Source organism: Cricetulus griseus, chromosome 4, assembly GCF_003668045.3.
Source record: "Cricetulus griseus strain 17A/GY chromosome 4, alternate assembly CriGri-PICRH-1.0, whole genome shotgun sequence".
NCBI lineage: Eukaryota > Metazoa > Chordata > Mammalia > Rodentia > Cricetidae > Cricetulus > Cricetulus griseus.
The window spans coordinates 143,530,778-143,555,608 of record NC_048597.1 but is presented as its reverse complement, the minus strand read 5'-3'; the positions used below and the strand labels follow the sequence as shown (position 1 = coordinate 143,555,608).

General features: G+C 48.5%; 1 protein-coding gene across 3 annotated transcripts in view; it reads left to right on the top strand.

Moving 5' to 3' along the window:
• Window positions 1-10,011, top strand: part of St14 (ST14 transmembrane serine protease matriptase) — a 34,299-nt gene extending 24,288 nt beyond the window's left edge. For all 3 annotated transcript variants that reach the window (XM_027411740.2, XM_027411741.1, XM_027411743.2), the window contains exons 10-19: window positions 671-780; window positions 894-1,024; window positions 3,121-3,225; window positions 3,609-3,719; window positions 3,820-3,933; window positions 4,257-4,379; window positions 5,077-5,263; window positions 7,947-8,221; window positions 9,008-9,144; window positions 9,394-10,011. In XM_027411740.2, the coding sequence (XP_027267541.1) occupies window positions 671-780; window positions 894-1,024; window positions 3,121-3,225; window positions 3,609-3,719; window positions 3,820-3,933; window positions 4,257-4,379; window positions 5,077-5,263; window positions 7,947-8,221; window positions 9,008-9,144; window positions 9,394-9,555 (1,455 nt within the window). In that variant the 3' untranslated portion in view covers window positions 9,556-10,011. The remainder of the gene's footprint in view (window positions 1-670; window positions 781-893; window positions 1,025-3,120; window positions 3,226-3,608; window positions 3,720-3,819; window positions 3,934-4,256; window positions 4,380-5,076; window positions 5,264-7,946; window positions 8,222-9,007; window positions 9,145-9,393) is intronic.
• Window positions 10,012-24,831: the final 14,820 nt, after the last annotated feature.

The following is a 24,831-nucleotide window of genomic DNA, read 5'->3' as shown; positions in this document are numbered from 1 at the left end:
AAAAAAAAAAAGGAATGTGGTTTTTGATTTCATGAGAATAGCAAAAAAAGCCACTATGTTGAGGTTGTTATGGCTTGTGGACTATTGTGTTAGACACATAAGCCAGGCACCAAAGGACAAGGGTCACATGACCTCACTTATATGTGGACTTTCTAAATGTTGGTCTCTTAGAAATTGAGAGAATGGTGGTTACCAGAGAAGTTGGGGAGGGTAGCAGAAGGGCTGGGGAAGCTGACTTGTGGGGTGGTGTTCATTTAGACAGCAGCTAATGGATATCATTTTTATGTTTTTATTTTATTTTATTTTTTTTTGGTTTTTCGAGACAGGGTTTCTCTGTGTAGCTTTGGAGCCTATCCTGGCATTCGCTCTGGAGACCAGGCTGGCCTCGAACTCACAGAGATCCGCCTGTCTCTGCCTCCCGAGTGCTGGGATTAAAGGCGTGCGCCACCAATGCTCAGCTTCATTTTTATGTTTTTATGTTTTATATTTCAGTTAAAAAATTTTAAAATCTAAAACAAAAGAAGAGCCCTTTACCATATGTAAGAGGAAAAGAAAATCACAGTGTGTGGGGGGTTCATTTGGTACTCTGCTCCATTGCCTTCCCATGGACATCCTTTGGGTTAAGAAACAGCAAAAGAAGCCAGGGTCTTCAAAGTATCTCTTTCTCCAGGTGCCTAACAACAGGAATGTGAAGGTGCGCTTCAAACTCTTCTACCTGGTAGACCCCAACATACCACTGGGCACTTGCCCCAAGGACTACGTAGAGATCAACGGGGAGAGGTGAGCCCCTAACGGTGGAGTCACCATCCTGGAGTGGGAAGGGCTGGGTCCCAGGGACCCCCAGTTGTCTGGTTGCCCACCGAATCTCCCTCAGCCTCACACTTGCCCTCTAGGTACTGTGGTGAGAAGTCCCAGTTCGTTGTCAGCAGCAACAGCAGCAAGATCACTGTTCGCTTCCATTCGGATCACTCCTACACAGACACCGGCTTCCTCGCTGAGTACCTGTCCTACGACTCCAATGACCGTGAGTAGGATACGGTTGGAGCTGATGGTTGGAGGGATTGGCACAGGAAGTGTTCTGTTCTGTCCTACACTGTGCTTCCTCTGAGAGAACAGAGTGTCCGATGCATCTCACTAGCAGCTTCACAGGAAAACAAGTCTGTTTATTTAAAAGGCTGGACGGGGGCGTGGAGCCCTGTGTTAAGAGAGCTTGTAAGTCCCTTCAAGGCTCTGGGTTCGATGCCCAGCACGAAAGCAACAAAAAGATGAGGGTGATACTGTGCTTTTCGGGTCTGCTTCCCATAGTGCAGCACGGGAAGCCCTAGGACTCTCCTTCCCATCCTCCTGGGTCACACCTCTTTGCTTCAGCATCACAGTGACTTTGAGAATCTGTACTTCTCTTTAGAACCAACTAGCACTTTAAGATTAATTCGTAGCTTTGAAACATTAGAGAATAACTATTGCTTGCATGAACAGTAATTCATGGGTATATAAACTACAGTCTGCGTGTCCCATATCTAAAATAAACAGATGAATAAATGAATCTAAAATAAATAAATGTGGAGAGTAGCTGAGGAAGACACATGACATTGACTTCTGCGACATACAAGCACATGGATATGTACACATATACCATACACACACACACACACACACACACAAAAGTGAAGCTCATTTCTCCTGGACCTCATTGCACAGCGCTCCTGTGTTCTGACTAGGCCTATGTGTTCTGACTGTGGCTTCCATCTGTGACATGGCTACTCTCAAAATCTTCAGATTCGGCATCATCCTGGGCTTTGGTGTTTTGACTGAGGGATGTACTTTTCTATTTCAACTCTGTGGGCTGGAGAGATGGCCCAGATGTTAAGAGCACTGGCTGCTCTTCCAGAGATCTTGAGTTCAACTCCTGGCAACCACATGGTGGCTCACAACCATCTAGAATGGAATCTGCTGCCCTCCTCTGGCGTGCAGCTGTACATGCAGAAGTCATACATAAAATATAAATTAATTTTCAGAGGCCAGCCTGGTCTACAGAGCGAGTTCTAGGACAGCTTCCAAAGCTACAGAGAAACCTTGTCTTGAAAAACCATATATATATATATAATCTCCCAATATCATGGAATAACCCTTTGAAGGCATTTTAAGTACTTAAACTCACATCTGATTTAAAATGTAGCTGCAGGGGCTGAAGAGATGGCTTAGGGATTAATAGCACCTGTTGCTCTTATAGAGGACCCAGGTTTGGTTCCCAGCACCCACAGGGTAGTTGGTTCACAGCCATCTGTTAACTCAGGTTCCAGAGGATATGATGCCCTCTTCTGGTCTCCACGGGTACTGCATGCATATGGTTCATAGACACACATGCAGGCAAAACACACATAAAATGAAAATAAATAAACCTTTAAAAAATGCAACTACATAGTTTCCAAAAATCTTATTGGATAGCTGGATACCTTTTTTTTTTTTTTTGGTTTTTTGAGACAGGGTTTCTCTGTGTAGCTTTGGAGCCTGTCCTGGCACTCGCTCTGGAGACCAGGCTGGCCTTGAACTCACAGAGATCCGCCTGCTTCTGCCTCCCGAGTCCTGGGATTAAAGGCGTGCGCCACTAACGCCTGGCTGCTGGATACCTTTGATGTAAGAACATACTTGTGACTGAAGTGTGAATGTGCCAGGGCAGTGACAACAGATTTCTCACAGTTCTGTCCTCTCCCCAAGGAGCAATTGTCAGGCTTCTCCCTGTTTTAGGAACACTGAACTTCAGATCATGTATTAGCATGAAGAAAATACTGATGTTGTTGTCACTTGGCTAGGACACATATCCCATGGTCCCACTGCTCTGTAACCCCCACAGGCAGTTTGCAGTGCCAGAGGCCTCTGCTGGGAAACACACAGAATAGTGGACAACTGCACAAGCCGCTGGCTTCTCTCCCCCATGGCTAGACCCAGTGCAGTTAGTGGTCGGTGCCACCCACCTGCTGCCCATTCTGGTGCTGATGTAAGAACTCCCTTTGTCAGATTTGGGTCTCAGTATGTCTCTGCTTGAAGTCTCAGTGAGACTGTGAGGTGGCTGCTAGAGAAAGGGGGACAGCCATAGACTTCAGGCCTCTCTCTTCCCCACAGCATGCCCAGGGATGTTCATGTGTAACACTGGACGGTGCATCCGTAAGGACCTGCGCTGTGACGGCTGGGCAGACTGCCCGGACTACAGCGATGAGCGCTTTTGCCGTAAGTCCTGCCATGGCCTCCCCAAGCCTGCCCTCTCTCATTCCATGTGTTGTCCCCTTCTGCCTCCTCCTACCCTCTCATACCCTTTTCTTGTCCAGTGGCCTGACCTTCTCCTACCCTGGTTCTGTCTCGTCAATTTCATGGCCTTGTTAGCTGTCTACACTGGCAGAAAGACACAAGGCAGTGATACCCTGTTCTCACTGCTGTCCCCCTTTGGTCTCCCCACCTGCTGCCATTGGAAACCTTGGCAGACAGGCAAGCGTCTGCCAAGCACCAATGGCAGAGCAGCTCGATGTTATCCAGATGGGACAGCACCTCTGGCAGCTGTGACTGCCCAGGCTGCCCCTGGGAGCTTCCAGCTGATTCTTGTGCTCCCACACCAGGGTGCAACACCACCCACCAGTTCATGTGCAAGAACAAGCTCTGCAAGCCCCTCTTCTGGGTCTGTGACAACGTCAACGACTGCGGGGATGGCAGTGATGAGGAGGGATGCAGTGAGTACCCTGGGAAGAGGGCTGCTGTGGCTCCCCACTGCCTGCTTAGCCCAGTGAGCCAGGGCATGCTGGAAGTTGCTAAGGACCTGTGCCTCTCTAGGTTGTCCTGCTGAGACTTTCAAGTGTTCCAATGGGAAGTGTCTCCCTCAGAGCCAGAAGTGTGATGGGAAGGACAACTGTGGCGATGGGTCTGATGAGGCCTCGTGTGACAGGGGTAAGACTCAGCCCTGACTGCCTTCCTGGGGGGATGGTCATTCTTCTCACTGAAACTGCGCCCCAACATAGTAGCAAGTACCAGGCACTATGGAGTGCACCCAGAGTATGTAAACTCCATAGTTTCATGTGTATTAAGTCTGGGAAGAATCTTCCAGAAGGTGGAGAACCTGTAGCAGGGCTGAAAGGATGGTGGACATGGGTGTGAGAAATGGGGCCAACTAAGGTGAGGAGTGCAAGGCGGATGTGCCGTAATGGTGTGCCGTCTGGGGTTTTGCTGCCAAGAGATCCATTTCCCTGATCTGTGTCTTCTCCCATAAACAGTGAAGGTCGTCTCTTGTACCAAATATACCTACCGCTGCCACAATGGGCTCTGTTTGAGCAAGGGCAACCCTGAGTGTGATGGGAAGAAGGACTGTAGTGATGGCTCGGATGAGAAGAACTGTGGTAAGTAGGGATGAGAAGGACTGTGTGTGTGTGTGTGGTGGGCCAGGGTGTTTACTGTGCAGTGTAGTCATGGGGGGCAGTACAAAGGGGTGGAGATCACACCAGAACCTCACTCACCCAGCCCAGTGCCCACTCAGAGGGCACATCTGCCTTGAGGAAAGGAAGACTTTGCCATTTGGCATAAACACACTACTCCACAGCATGTCAGCACCTCTGAGACACGGCTGGCATACTGACTGCTGTGTATGCCATGGGCGATAGCCATGGGTGAGTGGCTTGGAGGAGAAAGAGCCCAGCTGCCCAAGTGCAAAGCAGGGCTTTGTCTTCACCCATCCATGCCTGAAACTACAGCCTATGTGTCCTAGAAGAGCTGGCTGGGTTGCCTTCGTGGCCCCATGCACTGTGCTCTCAGATGTATCCCTCAGCACTGGGCAAGGAAATCTAGTCAAGAGGCACCACACTGAGCCTAAGAAAAGCAGCAGGTGTCTGGAGCCTTGATGCACTTGTGCAGTGCATCATGGGATGGGGAGGGGGAGGATGAGGGAGGACGGATGGTCTGTGAGACTTCCGCACTCTGCTGCGCTAGTGTTGCTGCGCATACCCCATGGAGATTCTTGTGCCAAGGAGTCTCTCTGTGCATAGGGAATGTCCTTTTGAAGCTCACTGGCTGCACTTTGGTTCTCTGTCCCCTCTCCAGACTGTGGGCTGCGATCATTTACCAAACAGGCTCGGGTAGTTGGTGGCACAAATGCAGATGAGGGTGAGTGGCCCTGGCAAGTGAGCCTCCACGCCCTGGGCCAGGGCCACTTGTGTGGGGCCTCGCTCATCTCTCCCAACTGGCTGGTCTCTGCAGCTCATTGCTTTATGGATGACAGAAATTTCAAGTAAGTACCCAGGTGTGCAGTACGGAGTCCTGTGGGTGAATTTTGCCAGGGCAAGCTGGCACCAGAACAGGGCCATGGAGGAGTGGGCAGCGATCCCAGATGGGGCTTAATGACAGCCTTAATAAAACTCAACTTTTTTTTTTTTTTTTTTTTTTTTTTTGGTTTTTCGAGATAGGGTTTCTCTGTGGTTTTGGAGGCTGTCCTGGAACTAGCTCTTGTAGACCAGGCTGGTCTCGAACTCACAGAGATCCGCCTACCTCTGCCTCCGGAGTGCTGGGATTAAAGGCGTGCGCCACCAACGCCCGGCTAAAACTCAACTTTTTTTTTTATGTGGCAGGAATGGGAGGGTGGGGAGGTTGCAACAGGGTCTTTCTACATAGCCCTGGCTATTCTGGAACTCACTCTGTAGACCAGGCTGGCCTAGAACTCAGAATTCTACCTGCCTCTGCCTCTCAAGTGCTGAGATTAAAGGTGTGCACCACCATGCCCTGCAGTCAGGTCCACTGTGTGTCACCCCTAACAAATTAGGCAGGTCTATATATGTTTCCTACAGATACTGAGACTTGGAGAAAAGGGGCATTTGTCTGGGCTTGCATAGCTCAATGACAGAGCCAGACTTGAGCCCAAGCATAGATTCCAAAGCCTGTTTGGTTAGTTTCTGCATTTCATGGCTCCTTGGGAATGGTTAGTGATAAGCCTTGATTTATCCTATGGTCTGGCTTGCAGGTGGCCTTGGGTAGGTTCTTCCCTTCCTAGGCACTTATGTGATACAGTGAGTGCTTGTCATTGGAGTTGGGAGAGCTAATGGTGATAATGTGCCTGTGACCCAGCACTGTACTTAGCACACAGTAGGTGTGTGTCTACAGGGAGGGCTCACATTGGTGTCTCAGGATGAGGTAGGCAGGTGTCAGAGTCTGGGAGGTCAGAGAAGTAGCAGAAACAGGCAGGTAGGTATGAAGCTGTGGCTATTTGTGTCTGAGCTCCCGCCCCACCCCAGGCTCCCTAGCCATTGGCCACAAGGGGTCAAGAGGATACAGACACAGGGGAATCTCCTAAGAATTGCCCATCCTTAGAAGGAAGGGCTGACTTCCTGTCAGCTGCAAGCTCTGCAATAGGCAGTTCAGGACCACGTGACCTCTGCTACTGTGACCACCTTTTGTAAAGAGGAGACTCCCAGCAGGAAGCAGAAGGCACAGAGGTTGGGAGGCCAGCCCGGTATGCATGGTGTGGACGATGGAAACCACAGCGCTGGAGGGAGTACAGGCCTCTTTGGGCTACTGATCCATGGCCTCACCCTCTGCACTCTTCACACTCTGGTTTGGTCACATGAGACATGAGTATCCTTTTTTTTTTTTTTTTTTTTTTTTTTTTGAGACAAGGTTTCTCTGTGTAGTTCTCTGGCTGTCTTGGAACCCACTCTGTAGACCAGGCTGGCCTGGAACTCAGAGATCCACCTGCCTCTACCTCCCGAGTGCTAGGATTAAAGGTGTGTGTCACCACTGCCTGACAAGGCAGAAGTATCTTAAGTTCAAGGTCATATTTGGTTACATAGTGAGTTCAAGTTCTAGGCCAGCCTGGGATACATGAGACCCTGTCTCCAAAAAAAAAAAAATGCAGCCAACATCCATTGTTAGTACTGATATTTGGAAAATAAGTATGAATAGGACTTGGTTCATGTATTTCACAGACTTGCTAGGATAGAGGGCAAAATATTATACATATATGCTTGTGTGTACACACACAGATACAGGCATGCACATGCAATGAAAGCTGTGCTAGAAACAGGTATGGGCTCCTTGGGCTCAAACTATGTTTAGATCACTTGAGAAGTCCAAGAGAGTGAGCAGGCGGGTCTGAGCAGAGTGGCGGCAGTAGGTGTGGTGTTTGTCTGTTGAGCCAGTTGGCTCAGACCCCCAGGAAGAGGTGCTGTTGTGGAGGGAGGCTGGGCTGTTAGGATGCAGTTTCTTGTCTGTTGAAGCTTCCCCTGTTCTTGGCCCATTTCCATATTCTGTCTCACTTCCTGAACTTTCCCTTTGTACTCCTTAGCTTCTCACTCCCCAAGTCCCACTCCACAGGCTTTGGCTGGCAAAACCATAGTTGAGTTCGAGGCTCGCTTCATTCCCTTCTACCTCCCATGCTGAACTTGTCACCACCCTGTCCTTTGTGGGATGATGTAATTGGTTCTCATGTGTCTCGCTCCAAGTACACTCTGAACTTGACACTGGCCCCAGGGCCATTCTTGGAATATCATAGATGTCCAATAATGGTTGGATGAGTGAATGAGCAAATAGGTGGATGAATCCATCACTGGAGTTGAGAATGAGTGGGAGGCCACATTAGAAAGGGGAAGGCCTTGGACCGGAGAGATGGCTCAGTGGTTAAGAGAATGTATTGATCTTCTAGAGGACCCGAGTTCAGCTCCTATCATCCAATTGGGTGGTCCATAGCTGCCTGTAACGCCAGTTCCAGGGGGATCGAAGACCTCTTACTATCCTTAGTGAAGTCTCTGGTTTAGGGTTAAGCCAAAGTCAGAGAGCTTCCCTCTGGCTCCTAGTCCTTGGCAGCTGCTTAGGGCTTTGTTTATGGTGGGTAGCCTTCTGAGTGTGGGAGAACTGTGTGCTGCTTGTGCGTCCATACCCAACCACAGGTTTGTGACGGCTCTCCCTCCTCTCTGCCTTCCCAGGTACTCAGACCACACAAAGTGGACGGCCTTCCTGGGTCTGCTGGACCAGAGCAAACGCAGCTCCACTGGGGTACAGGAGCACAAGCTCAAACGCATCATCACCCACCCTTTGTTCAATGAGATAACCTTCGACTATGACATTGCGTTGCTGGAGCTCGAGAAGCCAGCGGAGTACAGCACTGTTGTGCGACCTATCTGCCTGCCTGATACTACCCATGTCTTCCCTGCTGGCAAGGCCATCTGGGTTACAGGCTGGGGGCACACCCAAGAAGGAGGTGAGCTTCAAGCCAGGCCAGGACCTGCAGAGAGCCTCAGGCCTTCCTGCAGTGCCATGGTTGCTTGCATACTTGCAGCCTATTGGAGTCTAGCCTTGACAGCAGCGTTCATCTTGACTTCACGGCTGGTGGGTTACTCACCTTCCTCGTGCCTGGCAGGATGAAGCTGTTAGGGGTGGAAAGGAAAAGGGGGCTCCTAGTAAAAAGTGTAGAATTTGCAGGGCTCTTAATTGAAGCCTTGACTCTGCCACTGAACAACCTAGTGGCCAGTTGTTTAATCTAGTAACTGTGTTTATTCATCTGTAAAAGTATTCTCTGTGAGCCTGTACTGAGGTGTGGGCGCTACTTTCGGCTTGGACAAGCTGTGGAGCTGGGCCTGCAACATTATCCATTGTGAATCCTTGTGCCCTGTGGAGGGCAAGCAGTTTGTAGGTAAACTTTAGATTGAAAAACTCTATTATGAGATGAGTACAGTACATCAGTGAACATTCATACAAGCAAAACCCTAACATAGAGTTACTCTTACAGAGTCACGGGGGCATCTGGTGGCATTTTTTGTGTTCCTGCTTTCCACCCTTGCCTTACCTTGTTGCATATCTGACCCGTGAGCAGCAGTCTGGGCAGCTACTTGTTCACCTACCTGCCAGCTGCAGGCACTTGGGCTATTTCCAAGCATTGCTTGTAGACTTGACCAGTGGGGGACATCTCCAGTGAGTTTTCCCTGTGCAGGGTGGCTTCCCCCAGGAGCTGCCTGTCTCAGTGTGCCCTGGCTTACTGTTTCCCCAGGCACCGGAGCCCTGATCCTGCAGAAGGGTGAGATCCGTGTCATCAACCAGACCACCTGTGAGGACCTCATGCCACAGCAGATCACCCCACGGATGATGTGTGTGGGTTTCCTCAGTGGGGGTGTAGACTCCTGCCAGGTGAGTGGGCTTGCAGGGGAGAGGCAGAGTTGGAGGAGGAGGGACCTAAAAAGGCTGGAGCTGGGGAAAGGCCAGGCCAGGGAGGGGAAGGGCCATGCAGAGGGTGATGGGAAAGGCAGGGCAGGGGAGAGCAGGAGTCAAGAGAGGGCAAGCTGAGGGGTCGGCTGGGCATGGGAGCAGCCAGTTTGGTTGAGGCAGCTCCTGAGAGTTTAGGTAAGGGTCTCATACACAGGATTTGTTTTCACCTAGGGTGACTCTGGTGGCCCGTTGTCCAGCGTGGAGACAGAAGGGCGAATCTTCCAGGCTGGTGTGGTGAGCTGGGGTGAAGGCTGCGCTCAGAGGAACAAGCCAGGCGTATACACGAGGCTCCCTGCAGTTCGAGACTGGATCAAAGAGCAGACTGGGGTATAGAAGCATGGATGGCCTGCCATGAACACCCACAGGGATGCCCCCACATGCAAACCTGGAGACATGCCAGGACCACTGAGGCCATTGATACTGCGGCCTCTTCCTCACAACCCAGACTGTGAACTGCATTCCCAGGACTCAGGGTTCTTCCCTTGGCTTCCAAAATGGGGCCAGGAGTTGGGCAGAGAACTTCAGTGGCAGTGGCCAGGCTGGGGGGCAAGGATTTGATGACAGGCTTCCATCCTTGCCCTGAGCTGGGTGAAGATGACCCTTTCCTGGAGACCTGCTTCCTGGCTCTAAGAGACAACTAACATTGAGCTCCTGGGAGTCCTGTGGGTGGAGGGGCTGGAGTCCCCTAGGATCACTGTCCTGGAAAACAGTGGCACCTAACATTGGAATTATTCTGCTGGCTCCAGGGGAGGGAGGGTATTTGTGAGTAAAACATTTTATTTCTTTTTAGGTAACTTGTTTTTCTTGCCGTAGTGGGACTCTCCTCTCCTCCCCCTAATATGAACAGTTCCCTTTGCACTAAACTGGAATGAAATTTCCTGTAGCATAGACTCTGGTGCCATATTGGGTGCAGACCACAGTGCCTTGTCTTCCCTAGGCCAGAGTTATTTCTGTCCTCGGTTACAATAGGTGCTCACTTAGAAGCTAGGGCCTGGTTCCCCGATTGTGACAGGTGGGTCAGGGGCAGTTTGGGGGAAAGGTATCATGTGGAGAGAGGGCCGAGCCCTACCAGGGGTGGGAGGATGGGTGGCAGTGACATGTCAGAGGAAGAAGAAGGTGCAAAGTGCTGTGGGTCTGCATTCAGTGCAGAGGTGGTTACATATGCTGTGTGTGTGCACACATGCATACATGGGGTGTTCGTGGACTGGATATCAGCGTGAGTTGGGTAGATGGGTCCCGGTTGGAGAGATGCTGCTGCTGCTGCATTGCAGATGGATGCCTACAACTCCCAGCCATCCCTCTTGTGACTTTATAAAACGTTCTCTCCCTATTTGGAGTGGTCCAGTGAGGCAGTGCTGTAGATCTGGGGAGAGGTTGGAGATCTTTCTGTCTTGTTTTTTTGTTTTTGTTTGTTTGTTCAAGACAGGGTTTCTCTGTGTAACTGTCCTGGCTGTCTTGAACTTGCTTTGTAGACCAGGCTGTCCTTGAACTCACAGAGAACTGGGATTAAAGCGTGTGCCACCACTGCCCAGAGAGGTTGGAGATCTTTTGAAAGGCCCTTAGAAGGTTCCTGGAGCCCTGTATGAGTTGAGGCTGGGGGAAAAGGAGTCGCCCCCAGTAGACTTGGCACTGTTTGCTATTGCCATGAAGGAAGAGGACTCATACGTTCAAGCTTCTGGATGGTACTGTCTGTCACCTTTGAGCTTTGCTCCTGGTGATTTTCGTTAACAAAAGGAAAGAAAGTTATGGTCTGACTGTTCAGGTGGTGTTTGTGTGGTGTCTTAGCCCGAGTATTTTCCAGGAAGACTCACCACGGAAACAGCATTCCTTTTCTCCTGACATGGTTGCTCGCGCCTTCCTAGTGATATGGGACAGGAGGCTTGAGCCAGGCTCTATGTTAAGTGAAGAGCTGCAGGGCACATGTGTGGTCTGACTCAATATGTATGTGCATAACTAGCTCACACATATGTAATTTGGGGGTGGCTAGTGCAGACTGGGCCACCCACAAGCACCTCAGTGTCCACCCCAGCTCCCACCCACAGTAAGGGCTCATTCCCTGACAGCAAACGCACAGGAAGGGATGCCTAAAAACTTTTCAGGAAAAGCTTTTTGCCCTGACCTCACTGTCTCTAGCTCCACTATTCTAGGTTAATGCAGGTATCACACTATTTTTTGCCTGGGAACTAGTTATCCTTCAGGGCCACCCCCTTCCTCTCCGGGACTCTGGGGGTGGAGACTAGGCCTGTCTCTTCAAGAGTTGTCCTTGGGCTGGAGCTTTGAGATCCTGGGGAGTTCATAGGTACAACTTCCCATTCCTGACACAGGGCTCCTGAGACCTCATTCTGGAGGTGCAGGCAGCAGTGGTCCACTCTGGAGGCCTTCCGAGGTTTACCAATACAGGTTGGAGCTGGAGAAGCACTGTTAGCAAGGGTTCATGTTACTCTGCGGTTGCCATGGACTAATGGCCACCAAGGGCTCCATATGGTACCCCGAGCAAGATCTGGTAGGGTGCCTTTGATCCCACAGTGCTGGCAGAATCCTTAAGATGGACTTGGAATGACAGTCACATTTAATCTCTAGGAAATCAACCAAATGTTGATGCCTCCAAAAATGACTATGAGGGCTGGCGAGATGGTTTGGTGGGTAAAACTGCTTGTCACCATGCCTGGTGGCCTGAGTCCTGGGTCCACATGGTGGAAGGAAAGAGCTGACTTCCTCAAGTTGCCCGTTGTACTCTATCCATGCTCCGGCAGACACACAAGGAAATGTACTGAAACAATAAATAAAATAAAATTGTATATAAAGGAAAGATTATGAAGCCCTGGCCTTTCTATTGACAGATTAAAATAGGCTAAGGAACCACAGCCAGCAGGAACTCACTGAGGCTGTCTGATAGGGACAAGTCACTGGTACCACCAAAGAGCCAAGGGACACAAGAGGTGCCAGTGCACTGTGGAGCCCCTGGCTACCCAGCTCTGCAATGGTACTGGGTATTGGCCCATCTTAGCTTTACCGAGGCAGGTCACGGCCAAGACTGTTTTGCACTCATTTGCATTTTCAATTCACAAGTTCAGCTCCAAGCATGTGAGAAAAATCAATCCAATTAGGACAGGCTGCAGTGACCGTAGCTGGATCCACTGTGCGGGGCATGGGATGAAGAATGCATTCTGAGACCACCTACTGCTTTCGGAGCCTCAGGTGAAGGTGTTGAAAGCTAGAGAGCCCTTTATTCCTCTCCAAGCAGCTAGGCAGGGCTGTCTCCCCTATGCCTGCAAAGTGCTGAGCTCCATGCCCAGAAGGGCCTTGCACTTGGTTCCATGCACCACTCTTGCCTTTAAACAGGGGTCTAGATATTTGATTTTGCTCCATGGATTTTATAACTAGCCTTGCATGCTGTGCCATTCTCTGGGCAGTCTGCCATGGAATTAAAGGATGGGGATGAGGACAGACTGGTCAGGACAGGTGAGATGTTGTGTTTAACATCTAGTCACCTGGCTTCTGCCCCATGGCACAGATGAAAGCACCTTAAGATCTGGTGCTGTAGGGTCTCTTGGATGTAGTGGACCTGAGAGGACGAGGAGGAGGTGGCAGTAGTCACAAGGCTAAGAGCCTCCCTGATCACAGATAAACCATGTGCCGCTGGACTTGCTGGAGATAGCCTAGTGTTACTACTGGCCTTGCTAGCTCTGCATACACTATGAAGTCTTTGCCCAGCTGATCATCTTATGCTTGGAATCTCAAAGCAATACATCTTCTGGTCCTCCCAAACTGCCCTGCATCTCAGTTATTTTAGTCACTTATCAAAACCTTAGACGCTTAATGAACAAACTCAGGTCCTGTGCGTTGCATCTACAAGGACTCCTGCCTCCATCAAAGTTCTGCAGGAGACACTGTGAAATGGGTTAGGTAGGGAAGGTTTCAAATCCTGGAGGTATGGGACTTCAGATTCGGAGCCACAGGCTGTAAATTGGTCATTCAGGTGTCTGTCCACATGGTGGCAATGTTGTGCTGTCACAGGAGTGAGAGCCCCTGCCTGGATATCAACCGAATATGGCCTAACAAATTACAATAAAGCTGGATGAGGCAACCCAATAGAAGGAAAAGGTTCCCAAAAATAGGTGAGAGAGTCAGAGACACCCCACTTCCACTGTTAGGAAGAACATCAAGTTATACAACCTGCATATTACATATGCAGAGGACCTAGCACAGATTCTGACAGGCCCCTATGAACGTGGGGTTAGTTGATTCTGTGGGTCATGTTCTGGCGTCCTCAACCCCTGACTGGGCCTTCTGGGTTCTTTTGTTTTCTTCTCTTTCTTCATAACAGGGTTTCTCTGTAACAGCTCTGGCCATCCAGGAACTAGCTCTGTAGACCAGGCTAGCCTTGAACTCACAGAGATCCACCTGCCTCTGCCACCTGAGTGCTGGGATGAAAGGTATGTGCCACCAGACCTGGTTTCTAATTACCCTTCAGTGCAGTAGAATTGGTCTCAGGGATAGCATCCAAGGGGCACCACCACAAAGCCTTTTTCTAGTCAGTCCTCCAGCCCTCAGTCTGCAAGCAGGATCCTGGGACCCTTAGCATCAAACTCTGGAGAGCTCATTACCATGCAGACTAAAAGACATGTGGGAGCCCAGCCATGACGCATGTCACATGGTATGTCTCTAGGTGGAAAGCAGTATCCCGTGAGACACAAGTATCTGTCACAGATCATCTTGGTCCCTATAACATATGGGCATGTCTTGCCAATTCTTTACTGTCTGCAAATAAGCTGGCTGTGTTGCATAACAAACAAATCTAAGTCTATGAAACTGTCTACTTCCTTAGGAGCAAACAAGTTTTTGGAGGAATGTATGTACACACACACACACACACACACACACACACACACACACACACACACACACAGAGGAATTGTGGAGGCAGGTGGTATGGGCTATGTTGGGATCAGACTCTGATTCATCAGCAAACTGACCAGATTGTCAGAAGAGCTGGGTGGCACAAGGCACCTTCTGCGAAGCAACATACAAGGTCCCTATGGATGCTAAGTCTATGCTGTGTGAATAAATGACATGTGGAGTCTGCGTGCTGCCCACCACAATCACATGTAAGGGAAGTGGGGCTTAGGCAGTGGATTTCTTGGAGCTGTAAGATGACAGGACATCCCAGAATTTAAGGAAGAACGCTCCTCTAAGATTTTCTTTTCTTTTTGTTCTCTGGGCTGGGGTCTTGTACCTGGCTTGGAACTCCAATCCTCCTGCCTCCGGCTCACAAATGCTGGGATTACAAATGTGCGCCACCATGCTGGCTTCTTAAGTATTCTAAGTGGTCTATGTATGGAATTTTGCGTAATCCTCACAACAGTCCTACATCACCCCCATTTTATAGAGAACACTAGGGAACCAGTGTAGATGACCTTCCCAAAGCCCACACTTAAAGAAAAGGGGACACAGGTTCTGAGCACTGGCGATGCAGCCCCAGGGCCTGCACCCAGAAGGCCTACACAGTACATGGTGCTGATACAACTGTCCCCTCCAGCATGATCTTGGTGTGTTTACATACTACTTCTATTCCACGAAGGAAACTAACACGAGTGAAGGTGGCTCATACATATTCTTAGTACAAGAATCTTCTAAAGGATTGAAATTGGGAGTCCCCCCCCCTTTTTTTTTTCTGTATGTCAGAGAAAATGCCTCAGGGCAGCTGGGAGGCATGGGCCAGCATTTGGGATCTATTTTTTCAGGCATGAATCTCCCTGAGCTTTTTAGCCAGGAGGCTCATTTTCTAGGCTGGGGCTAGCTCTAGGCAGGTCAAGTATATCTCTTCCCCTGGCTTTGCCAGCCCAACAGGATAGGGGTCCAGTTACTGATGTCAGTAGCTGTGCAGCCACCTCAATTTGCCAAGTAAAGACGGTGGGTAGGGGTGGAATGAACAGATATGTCAGGCCAGGCCACTGGAGTGGGGTTCCTTTAGGTGGCAATCAGCAAGGGAGTCTGGGAAGTCTGTGACACCACTTAATACTACTGGGAATGATGAGACCAAAGTCCATAGTAAGAACAGACTATTTCTCCTCTGCTTTTAGAGCCTGGAGTTGCCTACAGGATGGACCAAGCTGCTTTTCCACAGAGGGACAAACATGACTCGGGCCGGTGCAAGGGTGGCATAGCTGCTCGAAAAACCCATTGCTAGCAAGTACCAGTGACAGCCATGGACCAGCTCTGCTCTGAGATGACTGCTGTGAGCTCATGACAGAGACAGTGGAAAGAGGGAGCTAAGCAAGCAGCCGGCTGCACACAGAATGACCTTACAACAGCCTACCCCAAACAGATGTGTATGTCACACTAACATACACATCTGGGTTTCTAGGCCTGCAGGGAAGAGAAACTTTAACGGAGACATCCTAACTCAGGGTTTCAATGAGCCTCACCCCATTTCCCACCTCTCCATTCTTGTCCTGTCATGCTGTGCCTGCAGCTGTATGCTCGCTGCCCTTTCTACTCATTTCCACCTCTCTTCATTTCCTAAAAAGCCAGTATTTCCAGGCGTAGGTGGACGGGCTCCGTTGTCTGTTTGTTCCATTGTCTCAGCATCTTCCAGCAGGAGGCCCTGCTTTCCTGGGGTGTGAGCTCAACTTTCCCTTCCTTTTAGTTCATAGGCTTCCCCTACACATTGCCGTTGCCTTGGAGGTTATCACAGCTTCTCCTGCCACACCCGTGATCCAGAATAGCTCATCTCCATGCCAGCTTTCTGCTACTCCATATGGTCCTACTTAACTCAACAGGGGAATTCTTCAGTTTTGGCCTAGCCAGAACTCCAAGAACACAGCGTGCAGGGGTGAAGGCAATGAGAAGATAGTCCTCCAAGGGAGGACAGAGGTCCCCTCAAACAGAAGCACATTCAGAGGCCAGTTCACAAAGGAGAGTGCACCCTCTTAGAGGGTCAGAGCTAGACAATCTACAAGGCAGCACAGGGATACAGATTTAGTCTAGGAAAAAATAAAATCTGTTTGAAAGATGTAACTGTAGCAAAACAAAATGAAGCACCAAACTATTCATGGCAGAGGAGGAAAGAATTTGTTCATGAACTCAGCATGGTGTCAGCTGTGATTAGGACTGAAGGCACTTGATGTAGGATGTCAGGCTGACTGGAGGAAGTCAAAAAACAACTTAAATCATCAAACTTGGTAGCAATTGCCCTTATGGGCTGAGCCATCTTGCTGATTGTATGCAAGGACTTATACCTAACAGTTTAGATCTTCAGTGTAAAGTGTTTCCTGGGCTAACTGCTGAAGCCACCCTTTTAGAAGTGGGAGAATACTATCCTCCACCTTAATCGGGAAGAGCCTTCAACTTAAGGTCCCCAGGCCAGTCTCCTCAGAAGACTTGGAATGACAAGTCAGGGGAGCAGACAGGCTTCGTGGATGGAAACTCAGTGTGTCTGCACCCCTGCCCTTGTCAAATGGGATTAGGGTCCCTCTGTGCCCTCTGTTGAGTCTTTGAGATGGACAAGGTCTGGGCATATCTGCTCAGCAGTGTAAGTGGCAGGCACAACCAATGGCATATGCAGACGGCCTTGTACTGCCCCAGCTACACAGTCCACACAGCCATTAAGTGGACCAGTCATTTCCATCATGTGGGAGCAACAGGCCCAGAGATGCCCTGTAAATGCCCTGCTCAACGTTTCTCAGTGGCGGCAGGGGAGAGGATAGTTCTATAGCTGCCTGGGAAATGGAATTCTGCCCCTTTCTAGAGCCAAGGCCCTGTGCACCTGGAGCTCTAAATTGTCAGAACTCTCTTGACAGGTAATAAATTCATTGGCTGAGGCACATGTGGAAAAGGCGAAAAGGAACTTTCAGTAGCTGGGCTGAATTGGCTCCATTTCCAAATCTTTCCCATCCCCATTTCTTTGGCCACTTCCAGTAGGCCCTGGGCATTTCCCTTTCTCAGGGGCCAAGCCATCTGCTTTCTCTTACTACCCTGCCTGGGGCAGTGTGGATGGAGAAATGTTTCCTTGAGGTCTTGGCTGTGGGCAGCAGAACACCATGTTCCATCTTGGAAATTCAGGACTAGCCCCTGCCCCTCACCATTCTACCCTGAGCCCTGGACTTCTGTGGGAAACAGCATGGCCTCATGAGATGCTTCTGTGAAGGACCAGAGCCCATGATGCAGGTAGCTCTGCCTTGAGTCAGGCCTGGAAAGACGGCTAGAAGCTGTTAGGGGCAGAGGTAGGGTGCCACTGAACCTAGGGTAATCCCCTTTGTCAGGTTTCTGATCCCAGAGGTCTGCACATTGATCATGTAGAATACCTGAGAACCAGGGATTTTCATGGAACTGGGGTAATGGAGTAAGAACCAAACAATTCCATTTTGTTATTGCTTAAGGGATTTTTTAAATAAAAATCTCAAGTGGCAAACAGTTTGGAAAAGTTCATTAGGTACTTCAACAGAAACCTTTTGATTGGACTGTAAACATTTTGTAAAGATAAATACAGAAAGTCCCTATTGACTTTGGTTCTTACCTTGTAAGTTAATTCCAGATGAGAACAGCAGGGGGCGTTCACACACTGTATGAAGTGTGGTCAGGGGCCAGCGCAATGAGATGGAAGTGAGGTTTAGAGGAAGCTTTGAGCAGCTCTCCACCAGCCTCTTCCCATGTGATTATGATGTGGTCTTAGCAGGCACAGATGTTGGCCACCTGTTTTCCCATAAACAGCGACATCAGTCTTGCATGCCATTGTCAAGGTGGCCTTCCATGACTTGTTGGCTTTCCTACACTGTAAGCTCAGGCCTAACGTGCGGACATCATAAGGGTGGTGACGCATGCTGCCTGTTGTTTTCACTACAACAGGGAAATTGGCAGACTCCTTTAAGACCCAAAATCTGAGCTCTTGGACTGGGCAGCCAACACTGTTCATGTGGCAGGAGGGAGCTTCACTGCTGTGACAGAGACAGTCAAGGGTGGAAGACACAGGCTTAGGATTGGTGTGGTGGCTTACATCGTTTATTTCAGCACTTGGGATGCAGAGGAAGGTGGATCTTTATGTTCTGGATGCCAGCCTGGTCTACATAGTACATTCCAGGCCAGCCAAGGCTACATAGTGAGGCCTTGTCCCCAAACAAACAAGATACAGGCTTCCTCACCTAGGAAGCCTAGGCTGGAGCTACTTTGTGGGAGGCCAAGGGAAGTGGGTGCATGGTCACAGCTACTGGGTATTAAACATTCTTTTGTTTTTTTGTCTTCAATACATCCTGACTTCAGTTTCCCTTCCCTCCACTTCCTCTACTGCCAGCCCTACCATCAACTCCTTTGTTTAACCTTCAGAAAAGAGCAGGCCTCCCAGGGATATCAGTGGAACATGGCATGACAAGTTATAATAAGACTAGGTACAAACCCTTATATCAAGGCTAGACAAGGCAACCCAGTATGAGAAAAAGGGTCCCAAAAGCAAATGAGTCATAGACACCCCCACTCCCACTGTTAGGAGTTCCACAAAACACCAAGCTAACATATGCAGATGATCTAGTGTAGACCCATGCAGGCTCTGGGGGACCCTATGTGCCCAGATTCTGTGGGCTGTGTTCTCCTGTTATCTTCAACCCCTCTGACTTCTACAATCCCCCCCCCCCCTTTTGACACCCACCCCCAACCCCGAGCTCCAAAGGGAGCAACCTTATGGAGGTCCCCAATTTGGGTTCTCTCTGTGGGTCCCTGCACCTGCTCTCATCAGCCAGCACTTTTTAAAGTACGTGTTTTGAATAATTTATTTTTATTTTATGTGCACTGGTATTCTGCTTGCATGTATCTGCGTGAGGTGTTGAACTTCCTGGAACTAGAACTGCAGACAGTTGTGAGCTGCCATGTGGGTGCTGGGAATCAAACCCAGGTCCCCTGGAAAAGCAGACAAGTGTTCTTAATCACTGAGCCATCTCCCCAGTCCTTAAAGTGTATTTTTATTTATTTGAGATGTGAGTGATGTGCCACAGCACACAGGCAGTCAGACAACTTGCAGGGTCAGCTATCTCCTTCTTCCATGTGGGACACAGGGACAAAACTCTGTCAAGTTTGGTGGAAAATACCTTTACCCCCTGAGCTACTGATTGGGCCCTTCATTTTTTCTCTTATGGCCAGCCTGGAAGTGCTCCTCAGGGCAGGTTGGGCAAAGCTTGGATTTCATCGCCTTTAAAGCATTTGGAAGCCTCCATTCCCTAAAGCATTTCTTCTCTAAGGTTAAGTAAACCCAACACCATTAGTCTGCCTTTCTAGCCTTTCTGCTTCCCTCAGATACCAGGGAAGCTGAAGACTTGGTCCATGTACATGTAAGCTAAGGTCCTGCAAAGTGTTTTGTACAGGGGCCTTCACTGCTGAGTGTTCAAACGATGGAGAAGTAGGGAGTATTTGGAGGTTCACAATGGTCTCCCCTCACCCCTTCCTAAGATAGCTTCTGATTATACTGCCCATACTGCTCTGGGAACTCCTGGGCTTAAATGGCTCTCTTGTTGCAGTCATGTTAGTTGGCTATACATCTTTTTGTGAACTTCTGTGATTGTGGCCAAAGTTCTCCATGCAGGCACCTGCAGCAGCACACTTTCCAGTCAAATTCCCACCTTACATTTGGTTACAAGTGAGTTAGGATTCCCCAGTGTGCTTGCTCTCCCTCCACCAGGACCCTCAAGGACACTTACTGATTTCTTACCAGGTACCAAGTCTCTGTTCCAACTACTGGGAGTACAGTCATTAACTCCCAAATACCGAGGTAAGAGAGGCATAGGGAAGAGCATGACTCTCATGCTGGACTCAGTCTCCTGGACCCAATTCTTCTTACCAGGCTAATAGCTATCATAAGGTACTCCAAACACTTGACAAAAGGTGTGTGTGTGTGACCAGATTTTTTAAATGCACAAATAACTCGAATAGATAATTCCCAAGAGAGTAAAAATGGCCAGTATGTACGGAGAAAATGCCACTGTATCTTTAGCCATCAGGGAAATGCAAATCAAAACCACATTGGGACCCCATTTCACCCCAGTCACAATGGTGATTAATAGACAACAAATTTTGGGGATGATGTAAAAGGGACCCTTACACATGACCCAACTTTTAGTCAGTGTGGAAGTGTTTCAAGAAAAAAAAAAAAAAGGATATGAACTACCCTATGATCCAGCTATACCACTTCTGGAAACATCTAGAGGACTCCAATCAGCCCAAATATAGATACCTGTACTCCCATGATGACTGCAGTATTACCCGTAACAGCCAAGTCATAAAATTAGCTTGAGTGCCTATCTACAGATAAAGAAAATGTAGTTTATATATACAATGGAGCATTATTCACCCATAAAGAATGGGATCCTGTTATTTACAAGAAAAGGGATGGGTATAATATGGGGTAAAATAACTCCTCCCCAGAAAGACAAGTATTGGAATCTGTGGACTAGCTAGCTCAGTGGTAATGCCCAATATGAAGAAAGCTCTGGGTTCTATCCTCAGCATGGCAATCAATCAGAGCTGGAGTCAGGACATACTTTAGATTAAAAGGACATGTTATCTTTACATGTGAAAACAAAAAATAAGATGACCTGAAAATAGAGACTATTAGGAGCCAGGGAGAGGGACGTATGGAGGTGAGAAAATGGGAGAATGAGAAATTATGACAAGGCATGGTATATTCATGTATAAAAATGTTACAGCTAAAGTCATTATTTTGTGCAACAAGTATGTTAATTAAGAGCCAAAGAGATGGCTCAGATGTTAAGAGCACTGGGTGCTCTTCCAGAAGACCCAGGTTCTATTCCCAATACCCACACGACAGCTCACAACCATCTTTAATTCCAGTTCTAGGGATTCATAGCCTCTTCTGGCTTCTGCAGGTACCCAGGATCCTGGAGCTGTCAGGATTGAGCTGTGCTGGTTTCCTCTGCCCAGTGAGTACAGAAGAGCTGCTTGCCTTGCTCATCCTCCTTGCTGCTAATGGGAGGGAACTGGTACACCCACAGCACACACTAGAAGCTGAGGCAAGAACGGGGCAGGAGGGTACTGATGGGAGGAGAGTGCACACTGGGGAATCCGCAACTCATGTAGGAACGTGGACTGGAAAGGATGCTGCAGGTGACAGCATGGAGAATCCTGAGCAAGGAAGGGTGGACTCACTAGGGCTGGGCTGATCTTATGAGGCTTTCAGTCCACGGACTGTGGCAGTGTCCTGTATCAGTCAGACCTGGGAGAGGTGCCTTGCATGGGTCTAAAAATAGTTCAGCAGTACTTTGAGACCTTGGGAGGCCCTTCTTCCTCAGCTCCGCCTACATGTCATGGAGATAAACGTTACATGTACACATGGATGTGCATGAAGATGTGATAAGGGGATCCCACAGTATGCAGCTTTTGAGAACTATTTACAAGTGTAGCATGGTCTGGGTACTAGGGAGCAGTGCTCAATTTACACACAGCTTCCTGCTTAGACGTCAGTCCTTCCTAGGTCTTTACAAAGCTGCTTCACTGGTTGAGGGGAACACAGGCTTGGTTGGGAGCTATGCATGTGTGTGCATTCTGGGACTAGCAGTGAGTGGTTTACCTAGCCATCAGTTCTGCACCAAGGTATGTGTTTGACATGCAGAAGTCTCACCCTGAGGATGCTACTCTGTAACTGAGTACACTGTAGCCTGCAGAGCATTTTAAATGACATTTTAATGATGTTAAAAGAATTGATATTGAGAACAAGGCTCAGCTCTTCCAAAAACTAGATCTGTAACACTGAGTTTCTGAGTGAACCTACTTAGTGGCTTGTTCTGCAGAGAACAGGCCTCTGAATAAGTGCAGGAAGACATGCATTGAGCGGAAGAGCAACTCCCACTGTCATTCAGTTTCACATCCTGAATCTCTTCAGCAATGTCTGCTTTTAGCTTTTGTTCTGGATAGCGCACCTTCCTGGTCATGAAGTTGGGTGCTATGTGAGGTGAGGGGGGAAGGGAGGGAGAGAGAGAGAGGGAGGGAGGGAGGGAAGGGGAGACAGAAGGAGGGAGGGGGGAGAGACAGAAAGACAATGTGTGCACATGGACTGGCAGGCATGGTTCCCTATGCCTGTGACTATCTCCTTCGGGGCTTGAGTTAACTCACTTTTGGTCACCTGACCTCACTCAGCCTACCAATAGATTTTCCTTCAGCACATACTAACCTACATAGTCCACCTTTCTCTTTTTTGTTGGCCTGCTCCCCACCCTCCCAGGACAACTCCAGCAGGCAAGATCTGTGTTTCTATGCCCCAACACACCGGGTTTTAGGGTTGTCCAATGCTTATGAACCAATGACTTAAGAAGCCAGAGAATGTCTGGAATACTCAAATCTCTCTAATTTGGTTGAGTAGACGAATTCTGCCAGAAGACAAGTACATTAATAACAAACTAAATATCATACAACCATTCTAAGGAGGGACACTTTCCTCAGCTGGACATAGGCTCATCCTTTGACCTGCAGCAACGGGGATCACACCTGGGGACTCTGACATTAGAGTGCACATTCTAACTCTAAGCTATACAGTGGTCCTCTTGCAGTTGCCCAGTCAAAACTCATTCTTTCTTCCTTTATTTTGGACTTTCCCTTCAAAACCAAGGCCAGGTTACCTGAGCAGTGTAATAGGCCATGGGTATGGAATGGACATAGAAGGTATTCCCCACTGCTGGGAGCCAAGTCTTGCACTTCGGCTCAAGGTCCACTTTCTAGCCAACCCTCTAACCTGATGCTTCTCTGGCAGTTCTACTCTCTTACCTTCTCTTGGGCTCTAACTTGAACTCTGAGGGACTCAGTGAAGCCTGTATTCTCTCAAATCTTGTTCTGAATCTTTCTAGAGAGCTCTGACCTTGGTCTTCTGCTCAAGTTAACTTGATCAGTTTTCCTACCAAATACAGTTTTTTCTTTCTTCTTTTGAGACAGTGCCTCAAAAAAATCCCAAGTCAGTGTTGAACTCCACCTGACCCTTCTATGCTGGGCAGGTGCTTTCATCACAATCCTCTACTCCTCCCACGCAGGAGCGCCACAAAGTCGGGTACATTATCTTGCTCTCGCCGGCCCTCTACCTGAAGCACTCTCCTTCACTGTCCACACAAACCTTTCCTCAAGTGCTGGTTCACCCCCATGCTTTTCCTGACAGTCAGGCCAGGATGAATACGACAGTTGTCAATGACAACTAATGAAAATACAGAACGTTATGTTAAAGGGGAAGTCCCACCCGGAGAGCAGGAGGCTCCCTTGACAAGGGAGACATGGACTGTGATGTTTGAGGAAGCAGGTGGAAAAATTGCTGACACAGGGTGGTATAGTTTGAGTTCCCTCTGACCTGGCCAAGAGGATTAACAGCCAGTCTATGCTGCAGTGAGTCACTGTAGGACCCTACTATGTATACACACACTTATCACTAAGACAGCATTTCTGCCTTGGTCCCCAACTTAAACCAGTCTGAGAATCTTTATTTGGTTGTGTTCTATAGCAACTTTTCCAATGGATGATCTCTAAATGACAAGAATTAAGATGATTCACCTGAGGCTGTCCACATACTAGCTGTGCCTGCAGTGGGGTGGGGCAAGTATTGATCCTGCCCAAGGCTTCAGGTTCCCTGGTAAATGAGACTCATTCAGTAAATGACTTCCAGTAAAACCAGCAGCAGGACTCAGGATGGGGTCTGGGGAGAGAGCCAAAGGTACCATGTCATGCTACACAGGTGGCACAGTCAAGTCTGAAACAGCCGGAAAAGAAACTCAGTGCTTTCACATGGAAACAGAAGAAACTCCAAAGGCAGCAGAGAAGGGCTTGCTGCTTTTTTTTTTTTTTTTTAATTTCTTCTATTGATAGAATGTAAGTGTTGTCTTAGAGCCTACTGTACACCGCTAATAAACTTTTGTGGCTAAAAACATGGTTGTGGGAAAAATTAGGCAGAGACTGACAAATGGGGGGTCCAATGTAGAAGTTCTGCCAACTCTGCCATGTGCTTTGTGATGGTCTATTCCCTGTTTACAAAGTACAAATATTTCATTTTTTTTGGGTGGGGTGGGCAGGATAATTCAAGTACACTGATTAGAACCAAAGGAACAGGACTGGCAGCAACAGCAACTCTTTTCGTCTAGTATTCCAACTGTGGTCACAGAGCAGTCTGCTGGAGGGAGGGTGGGCTTTCTATCTCTGATTTACAGCTGTGAAGGTTTTTGATATAAAAAAGAATTACATTAAAATTTGAGAAAAGAGATTTATGTACACCTCCCCTCCCTCAAAATTTAGTATGTTTATAATTTGCTAACTTTCTCTGTTTATTTCTTAGAACAAACTTCCTTGTTCCTAAGAAAGAAGGCTCAAATTATTCATTTTAATTCTAACCAATTTAGAAAGCATTATCTTTGGTTATTGCTTTTAGTATCATTCTTTGAGTCTTTCCATTCAAGAACACTGCAAGATAAAATCATTTTGAATTTTATCTCTGCCCTATCCTGATTCCTTGGTATCTTGCACCATAAAGGATAGGGCAGACGTTAGATGTTTGATAACTTGTTAAAAGATGCCCACTACCATGTACTTCTTTGAAACCTGCCTGTGTCTCGGAACCTAACGGACTAAAATGATCTTGGCTGC